We start from the raw sequence: 10644 nt of genomic DNA, 5'->3' as shown, positions 1-10644 counted from the left end.
TGTGCACGTGTATCAGATGATCCGTGCACAGCAGCTGATCTGTGCACAGCAGCTGATCCGTGCACAGCAGCTGATCCGTGCACAGCAGCTGATCCATGCACAGCAGCTGATCTGTGCACGTGTATCAGATGATCCGTGCACAGCAGCTGATCTGTGCACATGTATCAGATGATCCGTGCACAGCAGCTTATCCGTGCACATGTATCAGATGATCCGTGCACAGCAGCTGATCCGTGCACAGCAGCTGAGCCGTGCACATGTATGAGTTGATCTGTGCACAGCAGCTGATCTGTGCACATGTATCAGATGATCCGTGCACAGCAGCTTATCCGTGCACATGTATCAGATGATCCGTGCACAGCAGCTGATCCGTGCACAGCAGCTGAGCCGTGCACATGTATGAGTTGATCTGTGCACAGCAGCTGATCCGTGCACATGTATCAGATGATCCGTGCACAGCAGCTGATCCGTGCACATGTATCAGATGATCCGTGCACAGCAGCTGAGCCGTGCACAGCAGCTCAGCCGTGCACATGTATGAGTTGATCTGTGCACAGCAGCTTATCCGTGCACGTGTATCTGATCATTGGTACTGCAGACTCCTCCTGCTTGTACAGACTGAAATGATGCGTTTGTGGACCCCGTGGTGCGTTCATGTGAACACTGTAAAGTGCGTGGGTTGAGTCAAGTCTTTAGAGTTTTTATTTTATGAGTCACAAATAAATAAATAAAAGAACGAATGATAAATAAACAAATAAATGAACAAATAAATAAATGAATAAATAAATAAACAAATGAATGAATGTTGTGAACGTTTGTGTAAAGTGAACCGGACCTTTTTCTGTGTCTGAGCTCAAAACTCAAACAGCAGGAAGAAACCTGACCCGACGGGTCACCACAAGTGTTTAACAGAACCAGAACCTTCTCACCATGCAGTCCAGAGCCAGAACCACAGGGTCCCTCCTGGACCCGTCACGACCCGTTGGACCTCACAGGAACACACCCTGTGTGTGTCTGAACCCAGCAGCAGCTGGTTCTGACTCGGCCTGGATGTTTGGGTCCGTCTCAGATGGTTCTGATCTCAGTCTCTCTCTCACAGCAGCTGCTCATACAGATGCTTGGTACTGATCCGGTCTCCTTCAGGTTCGGTTCTGGAGGATCATAGGTGGTCTCCTCAGATCACAGACCCGGTCCAGAGCCAGGCTGTAATGTGAAAGCTGCAGACAGAACCAGAACCACTCGGACTCTGGGCCCATCCTGTTAGAAAACAGAAGAAAGAACTTTGTTCTGATCCGATCTGAGAGCAGACCAGACAGAATCCTCTGTGGTCATAAACTGTCAACAACAAACGTTTGTTTGTTTTTCTGTAAACACTAAAACCAGGCTCTGTTGTGTTTGGGTCCAGTTGTGCTGATCAGAACCAGCACAGCCCGGTTCATAAAATCTGCTTTGATGTTACCGAGTCTCTCTTTGTCTTTCAGGTCCTGTTTTGGAGAACACGAGGTAAGAACTGGGTTCTTTCTGTTCTGCTCCGCCTTCCATCAGAACCAGCACAAACAGAACCAGCACAATCAGAACCAGCACAATCAGAACCAGCACAAACAGAACCAGCACAAACAGAACCAGCACAATCAGAACCAGCACAAACAGAACCAGCACAATCAGAACCAGCACAAACAGAACCAGCACAAACAGAACCAGCTCCTTGAACAGAACTCCTCGTTTCTGTGTCAGTTATAACTTCCTCTGTCCTCAGTCTCCCTGAGCTCAGTTTGACCTTTGACCTCCTGTGTCTGTCCATCAGCTCTGTCCTCCTGTCCTGTCCCTCCTGTCCTGTCCCTCCTGTCCATCTTCAACGGTCTCTGTGCGTTCCTGCAGGTCAGCCCGGTGCCGTGTCATCGTCAGGGTCGGTTCTCCTGTGGACGGGCCTGTGGACGTCCTCTGGTCTGTGGGAACCACAGCTGCAGCCTGGAGTGTCACCTGGTTACCAACGGCAACAAGGTCAGCCCCCCCCCCCCCTACAGGTGCTCATTGTACCTGAGTGACGTCGTGATGACCCGACTGTTTCTCTGCAGTGTGAGGTGTGTGAGGAGAGCTGCAGTAAGCCCCGCCCACCAGGCTGTCCACACCCCTGTCCCCGCCCCTGTCACCCTGGAGACTGCCCCCCCTGCTGTCACATGATCCGCCAGCGCTGCCACTGCAGGATCAGCATGCTCTACGTGGAGTGCACGTCAGTCACGCACACACACATTTTATTAGCTGTTTCCATGGTAACGTCACGCCGAGCTTCATTAGCAGCGTCAGGTCTGATGACGCCTCTGATTGGTTGATTAATTTTCTCTGCAGGAAGTTATCATCAGCTGATGAGCAGACGAAGGTACAGCTGAGCACCTGCAACAACCAGTGTCCTAAAGAGGTACGCACCAACACACACCAGTTCCTGATTGGCTCTTCTGGAGATCCAAGCTCCTTATTGGCTGTTCTAGAGATCCAAGCTCCTGATTGGTTGTTATGGAGATCCAAGCTCCTGATTGGCTGTTCTGGAGATCCAAGCTCCTGATTGGCTGTTCTGGAGATCCAAGCTCCTGATTGGCTGTTCTGGAGATCCAAGCTCCTGATTGGTTCACCTGAGGCTGTAAACTCTGTCGGTCTGAACTCTGGTGAATTTTAAGAGTTTTTACCGTCAGAATGATTTTTCTTCTGAGGAACTTTCTCAGTTGAAACTAATGAAAGTGGATGTCCAAGCTCTGGGACCAGCAGAGGTTTCTTGTGTCCCCATCATGAAGCTAAGAGGGGAACTGGAAAGACTTTTTGTCCCTCTGACCAACCTCCAGTTTGGTGTTGCTGCAGAACAGTCACCATCCAAAATAAAAGTTGTAACGTCAAAATACAAGATGGCTGCCACCAGAGTCCTCCAGGACAGAGTCTGAGTCCTCCAGGACAGTGTGATCAGAGCCTGTCTCAGAGACAGACAGCAGGTCTCTAGAGGAACCAGGCTCTGGTCTGTGGGTGAAACCTGTTTGTTGTCTCTGCAGCTGAGCTGCGGCCATCGCTGTAAACAGGTGTGTCATCCAGGTGTGTGTGAGGAGAGCTGCCAGCAGAAGGTGAAGCTCCGCTGTCCCTGCAAGAGGATCAGGAAGGTAAGACCTGTCCCTGCTGCAGAAGACAGAGACCCAGAACCTGCTGAGTCCCTGGTTGTCATGGTGGTTCCTGCCTCTGTAGGGAGCAGAAAGGGGAGGGGCCTCTCTTCAGACACAGACTGACATCATCAGACTGTGATAAAATCTGTAAACTCCTCCATGTTCAGCTGTGATTGTTTAAAATGTGTTAAAGTTCTGGAAACGTTTCAGTCCAACTTCCTGTGATCCGTTTAAACTGACGGATGGTTCTGAAGGTCCAGACAGGCCCAGGTTGAACAGTCCAGTGATGTCAGAGTTTGAATGTGTGACGTGTCATCCTGCAGCCTCCTAACTCTTTCTGAGCACACCTGTTCACAAGTTCAGTGTGTCAATCAATTTCAATTCAGTTTATTTCTTCAGCTCCAAGTCTCAACAGAATCATCTCAGGGACTGAACAGAAACATTCAAATATTAAAATAATAATTGAACAGAAACATTCATCTATTTAAATAATAATTTAACAGAAACATTCAAATATAAAATAACAATTTAACAGAAACATTCATGTATAAAATAATAATTGAACAGAAACATTCATCTATAAAATAATAATTTAACAGAAACATTCATGTATAAAATAATAATTTAACAGAAACATTCATCTATAAAATAATAATTGAACATTATTTATGTGAGGAGCAGCTTTGAGTTTAACTCCATCACAGAACTCTCATCTTGAACAAGCATGAAGGCGACAGTGGAAAGAAAAACTCCCTCATGAGGAAGAAACCTTTAGCAGAACCAGGATCAGGACAAGAGGACCATCTGCTTCCACCGGCTGGGTTTGGTAGGAACAGATACACAATGGCAGGTCAAGGATCACATGTTAAGATAGAAATGGTATCAAATGAAAACTATTCAGTTTTAACAATTCATTTAAGGACATGAGGTCAATTTGTCTTCTAGTAGTCTAAGTCTATAGCAGCATAACAAGCCAACCCTAACTATAGGATTTATCAAAAAGGAAAGTCTTAAACTGGACAATGTGTCAGCCTCATGGACAGAAACTGGAAGTTGGTTCCACAAGAGAGGAGCCTGAGAACTGAAAGATCTTCCTCCCATTCTGCTGCTGGAAACTCTAGGAACCACAAGTAAACCTGCAGTCTGAGAGAGAAGTGCTCTGTTAGGAAAATATGGAACAATAAGATCTGTAATATAAGATGGAGCTAGGTTGTTGAGAGCTTTGTAGGTTAGAAGTAAGATTTTGAATTCTATTCTGGATTTGACAGGGAGCCAATGGAGAGAAGCTAAAACTGGAGAGATATGATCTCTCCCAGTAACTCCAGTTAAGACTCTGGCAGCAGCATTTTGGATCAACTGAAGACGTTTTAAAGAAGTATTTGGACACCCAGATAATAAACCATTGCAATAGTCCAGTCTAGACGTGACAAATGCATGGACCAGTTTTTCTGCATCATCTTTAAATTCAAGATTAAATTAATTTCAAATTTACTTCCCCCTGAGGCACAGAGGCACACGCTCTACTCAGCCTCTTCTTGACTGCCTGGCTGACATCCGGGACTGGATGGCTTTAAACTTCTTAAGCTTCAATGAGAAGAAGTCTGAAGTCATGCTGTTCCATCCCAGTGGCTCACTCATGAACCATGACATTGACCTTTTCTCTCTAGCCCCGCTAGAGAAACAAAAGGTGACTAATCTGGGGGTGATAATGGACCCGTCCTTAAAACTCAACAGTCACGTAAACATGATGGTCAAATCCTGTTTTTTTCAGCTGAGACGGCTGTCTAAGCTGAAGCCTATACTCTCCAAAAAGAACCTTGAGACAGTGATCCACGCCTTCATAACATCTAGGCTTGATTACTGCAATTCACTTCTGTTTGGAATCAGTCAGTCCTCCATTGCTCGTCTACAACTGGTCCAAAATGCTGCAGCCCGATTTTTAACTGGTACAGGCTATAGAGAGCACATCACGCCAGTTTTGGCCTCCCTGCACTGGCTACCCATTCACCTTCGGATCCAATTCAAAATTCTCATGTATGTTTTTAAATCACTGAACAGTTCCGCCCCATCCTATCTCACTGATCTTCTGCAGCCATATGTCCCACCGCGCTCTCTGAGGTCAGCAGACCAGATGCTTCTCTCAGTCCCAGAAACCCGTCGTAAGCTCAGAGGTGACAGGGCTTTCTCTGTCGCAGGTCCACGACTGTGGAATGAGTTGCCACTGAGTGTCCGGCAGGCTCCCACACTCTCAGTCTTTAAGTCTCGCTTGAAGACCCACTTCTATTCGCTTGCTTTTAACACGTTGTGATTTGTTTTGGTCCGGTCTGTTCTCTACTCTGTTGGCCATTTTAGTTAGCTTCTGCTGCTATTTGTATCTGTATTTCTATTTTATGTTTTCCTGTCTGCTGTGCATGTTTGGTTCTTTTGTACAGCACTTTGGTTGGCCTTGTTGCTGTTTTAAGTGCTATATAAATAAATTGGTATGGTATGGTATCTTTAGATCAGATGTTTCTAATGTTAGTGATATTACGCAGGTGGAAGAAGGAGGTTCTAGTAACGTTTTTAATGTGGGGGATAAAAGACATGTCCTGATCAAAAATAACACCAAGATTTTTAACATTAGAGCTGGAGGACAGATTAATGCATCTAAGGAGGGAGAAAGACTGAAACATTCATTCCTAAGGTGCTCAGGTCCAAAAACCAGCCAGTGCTGAGGGTTATGGTGGAGAAGAAGTTGTGGATCCTCACTGACTGATTGGATTCATTGGGTTTAATGGACAAATATAATTGTGTATCATCAGCATAACAATGAACATTTATCCCATGCTGTTTAATAACTTTACCTAATGGAAGCATATATAAGATAAAGAGTATTTGTCCAAGCACTGAACCCTGAGGATCTCCATGACTAACGTTGGTGTATGATGATTTATTATTTACATTTACAAACTGGAATCTATCAGATAGATATGATTTAAATTAATTTAGAGCTGTTCCTGTAATCCCAACATCATATTCAAGCCTCTGTAGTAAAATATTGAGATCAACTGGATCAAATGCAGCACTGAGGTCTAACAGGACCAGTAGAGACACAAGTCCATTGTCTGAGGCCATGAGAATATCATTAGTGACTTTTACTAGTGCTGTTTCTGTGCTATGATGAGCTCTAAACCCTGACTGAAACTCTTCCAACAGATTATTTCTTTGTAGATGTTCACACAACTGACCTGCAACTATTTTCTCTAGAATTTTTGAGATGAACGTTAGATTAGATATAGATCTATAGTTGGTCAGGATTTCTGAATCAAGATCAGACTTCTTAAGTAAAGGTTTAGTTACAACAATCTTAAAGCTCTGTGGTACGTAACCATTTATTTGAAACAAATTAAGCAGATCCAAGACGTGGTTATTAATTAAGGGAAGTACCTCTTTAAACAGTCTGGTTGGAATGGGATCTAGCAGGCATGTGGATGGTTTGGATGAAGATATTATTTGTGACAATTCAGAGCTCAACAGGACAAAAACTGTCCAAACATAAATCAGGTTCTAGTGAAATTTTTAAAGTTGTCTCATCTGGCACAGAACCAGAGGCGATAGTAGGAAGGATGGTTTGAATTGTTTTCCCTAATTTAAATAATTGTATTTATAAAGAATCTCATGAAGTCATCTCTGATTATAGTTGTAGAGACACATGAATCAACAGAGAGGATTTCTCATTAAACTAGCTATGGTGCTGAAAAGGAACCTGGGTTATTTTTATTCTCATCAATTAAAGATGAAAAATATAAAGTTCTAGTTTTACCTTTTCTACGTGAGCAGATTATCTCTCCAGGATAAGTGATTCCTCAACATCAGTGGAGCGCCATTTTCTTTCCAGCTTTTATAAATGTCTGTTTTAACGTACGTAACTCAGAATTGAACCAAGGAGCCAGTTGATCACACTGCCTGTGTGCGTGCGTGCGTGCGTGCGTGCGTGCGTGTGCGTGTAGGAGGTGGTGTGTTCTTTGCAGGCTCAGTGTGATCTTCAGTGCGACGATGTCTGCAGAGACCAGCAGAAGAAAGTCAGCCAGGTAAACACACACCTGTACACTATCATCCACACCTGAACACACACACTCTGACTGATCTGTATGTCCAGGTGAAGGAGGCGGAGCTAAGAGCAGCTGAGGAAGAGGAGCAGAGGAAGCTTCAGGTCAGTCTGATGATAAAACTTTCCTGTTCTGACCTACCAAAGCTGTCGGACACCTGCCGACAGGTGAGGTCAGTCCAGGTGTCAGGCTGACAGGTGTGTGCAGAAGTCCTGATGCAGTCAGTCCTCCAGGTCCTGCAGGTTTTCTTCTGTTTGTGTTCAGGAGGAGCTGGAGGCCTTCGAGAAGCGTCAGCAGAGAGGAGGGCGCAGGAACAAGAGGAAGAGGAGGGAGGAGGTGGACGACGAGCAGGCCAGGGTGAGGAGGTGGTGGAGGAGGTGCGCCGCCTTGGTCCTCGTCCCTCTGGGCGGAGTCCTGCTGTCCGCCGCCGCCTACTTCCTGCTGACCTCCACCTGAAGGAGGCGTGGCCTCCTCCACTGCTCCTGCTTTCTGCTTTTAGGCTAGAACCGATCCAGATGTTTCCAGATGAGAAGAGTGTCAGGTTGAGTTTAAATAATCCAACATCAGCTGTTCCTAACAGCTCCCACGAGACAGGAACCAGAACCGCCTGGACCGTCTGGACCATCTGGATCTACAGCAGCAGGTCGGCTTCAACGAGTCCTTTGATGTTTGAGTCAAACAGGAAGTGATGCTTGGTCTCAAAATGAGTTTGTTTTTGGTTCATCAATAATCTGAGATGAATAATCTGAGATGAATAATTTGAGATGAATTTGTTCTTTTTCTTTTTGAAATCTTAGAAAATAAAACATTGAACCTCATCGTGTTGAATTTCTGTTTTAATTTGAAGTTTTAACTGTCAGAACCTTCAGAATAAAAGTTTTCCTCCAGCGAGTTCTTTGACTTTTAAATATTAAACACTAAAGTCCAGAAAAAGTTCTGGTTCTGACCCAGCTGGAGTCCAGAGGAAAGAGGATTTACTGACGGTCAGAACAAACTTCTTCCTGCCTGAGACAAGAAGAAGAAACTAAGACTGGAGTCCAAACGTCTCCTGGGGGGCTGAGGTCCTGGTTCTGACCCGGTTCAGGATGAACTTTGACCTCAGAAACAGTTTGATCTGAATCCTGAGGGCCATATGAGTCCACTGCAGAGTCCAGAGTACTGTCCCTGGTCTGGACCGGACCCCCATCAGGAGGCAGACTGCCTGATGGGGGTCTGGTCTCTGGGGTCCTCAGTAATGTCAGGGGTGGCTGAGACCCCAGACCACCTCAGAGTCTGGGTTCTGGATTGAGCCAACCTATGGGACAATGGTCCAACTTCTGAGTCCAACAGAACCAGGACAAGTCCAAAAAGACAAACATGAGGCAACATGGTCCTGAGAACAGAACTAACTGGAGACCCACAGGGTCCAGGAATCCTGTTCAGCCTACATTCAGATGTTCAACTGACCGAGGTCCAGACCTGGGCCTAGATCTGGGTCTAGGTTTCAGTTCAGACCCTTACCTCGAACTGAACTCAGGGCTGGACTGAACTCAGTCTGAGTCCAGTCCAGCCCTGAGTTCAGGTCTGAAATAAAACCTGAATCTAAATCAGAACCCAGACCTGATTACAACCCAAGTCTAGACCCGAGTCCAGACCTGGCTGAATCTAAATCTAGAATTGGCTCCAGTTCAGACCTGAGCTACAGACCTGAATCTACCCAGTCCAGACTCCAGACTTTGGTCTACATTTAGATCTGTGTCCAGTCCAGAACCCACGTAGACCTTGAATAAAATGTTTTTATTAAACTCTTTATTAAAGAGACCCCTGAAGAGTCTCACCCAGACCCTGAACCAGACTCAGTTTGTCTCTTTCTGTCCACATTAAACCTTTTCGTCCCCTCAGACCTCAGCCGGTCTCAGGTTTTGGGGTCACGTGACTGACAGAGACGTGAGGCTCCGCCCACACACCTTAAATCTCATGTTGGACCTCATCACGTGCGGATAACCTGAGTGTGTGTGTGAGGGGGCGGAGTCTGTGCCTGTGCGTGTCTCAGGGGGCGGAGCCTGAGCAGTAGTCGGTCCTGGTCCAGCTCGTGTCCCTCAGATGAAGATCCGGCTCAGCGGCTGCTGCAGCTCATGTTGTCCGCTCGGAGGGAGACCTTCCCGGGCGTCACCTTCAGCGGAGCCTCGGTGAGTCTGTGTGTCCTCCATGTGTCCCTTTGTCCTCTGTGTCTCCTCTGTGTCCCTTTATCCTATGTGTGTATCTGTGTCCCTCTGTGTCTCTGAGTCTCTGTGTCTCTGTGTCCCTCTGTGTCTCTGAGTCTCTGTGTCCCTCTGTGTCTCTGAGTCTCTGTGTCCCTCTGTGTCTCTGAGTCTCTGTGTCCCTCTGTGTCTCTGAGTCTCTGTGTCCCTCCGAGACAGAGTCCGCAGCTAAAGCTCCTCCAAACCTTCAGCTGTTTCTTCTTCATCTTGAAGTTCATTAACTTTGATACATTCATGTTTTATTATTTATTAGTTCATAAATGTTTTTATTTCTCTTGTTTTCAATAATCCAGTCATCATTTTGTTTATTTACAAACTAATTAAAGTGTTTGTTGTTTTGGTCAATAATTAAATTATAAATGTTTCTGAGTGATTCTGACAGTTTAATGTTTGGGCTCAGTTTGAGTCATTTTTCCTTCAGACTGAAATATTCCAGAACCAGAACATTCAGAACCTCGTGTTCAACTTCTGTCAGACAATAAAACATGTAAACAAACTAAAATTGTTTAAAGTTGTTCTTGTGCCTTCAGAAGAAAACAACAACAACAACAACAACATGTGAACAAACAGGAAACATCACAACAAATGTAAACTTTAACGACTGATCTACAGTTTATTTACAAACAGTTTATTCACAAACAGTTTATTCACAAACAGTTTATTTACAAACAGTTTATTCACAAACAGTTTATTTACAAACAGTTTATTCACAAACAGTTTATTTACAAACTGTTTATTCACAAACAGTTTATTTACAAACTGTTTATTTACAAACAGTTTATTCACAAACAGTTTATTTACAAACTGTTTATTCACAAACAGTTTATTTACAAACTGTTTATTTACAAACTGTTTATTCACAAACAGTTTATTTACAAACTGTTTATTCACAAACAGTTTATTTACAAACAGTTTATTCACAAACAGTTTATTTACAAACTGTTTATTCACAAACAGTTTATTTACAAACAGTTTGTTCACAAACAGTTTATTTACAAACAGTTTATTTACAAACAGTTTATTTACAAACAGTTTATTCACAAACAGTTTATTTACAAACAGTTTATTTACTAACTGTTTGTTTACAAACAGTTTATTTACAAACAGTTTATTTACAAACAGTTTATTTACAAACAGTTTATTTACAAACAGTTTATTCACAAACAGTTTATTTAC

At 44.3% G+C, this 10644-nt stretch overlaps 2 protein-coding genes across 2 annotated transcripts in view; both read left to right on the top strand.

Annotated features, from left to right (window-relative positions):
* The window catches only part of nfxl1 (nuclear transcription factor, X-box binding-like 1), a 23952-nt gene extending 15996 nt beyond the window's left edge, over positions 1-7956 (top strand). Inside the window, exons 18-25 of the mRNA XM_037677078.1 lie at positions 1482-1503; positions 1879-2001; positions 2076-2230; positions 2347-2416; positions 3036-3140; positions 7130-7210; positions 7279-7332; positions 7493-7956. Of these exons, the coding sequence (XP_037533006.1) occupies positions 1482-1503; positions 1879-2001; positions 2076-2230; positions 2347-2416; positions 3036-3140; positions 7130-7210; positions 7279-7332; positions 7493-7684 (802 nt within the window). The 3' untranslated portion in view covers positions 7685-7956. The remainder of the gene's footprint in view (positions 1-1481; positions 1504-1878; positions 2002-2075; positions 2231-2346; positions 2417-3035; positions 3141-7129; positions 7211-7278; positions 7333-7492) is intronic.
* Positions 7957-9342: 1386 nt separating this feature from the next.
* corin (corin, serine peptidase) overlaps positions 9343-10644 on the top strand; it is a 20632-nt gene continuing 19330 nt past the window's right edge. Inside the window, exons 1-2 of the mRNA XM_037684077.1 lie at positions 9343-9396; positions 9580-9628. Of these exons, the coding sequence (XP_037540005.1) occupies positions 9343-9396; positions 9580-9628 (103 nt within the window). The remainder of the gene's footprint in view (positions 9397-9579; positions 9629-10644) is intronic.

Source organism: Nematolebias whitei, chromosome 1 (assembly GCF_014905685.2).
Source record: "Nematolebias whitei isolate Nwh7 chromosome 1, NemWhi1, whole genome shotgun sequence".
NCBI lineage: Eukaryota > Metazoa > Chordata > Actinopteri > Cyprinodontiformes > Rivulidae > Nematolebias > Nematolebias whitei.
Note: the sequence above shows the minus strand (reverse complement) of the source record. Positions and strands in the feature narration are given on the sequence as shown.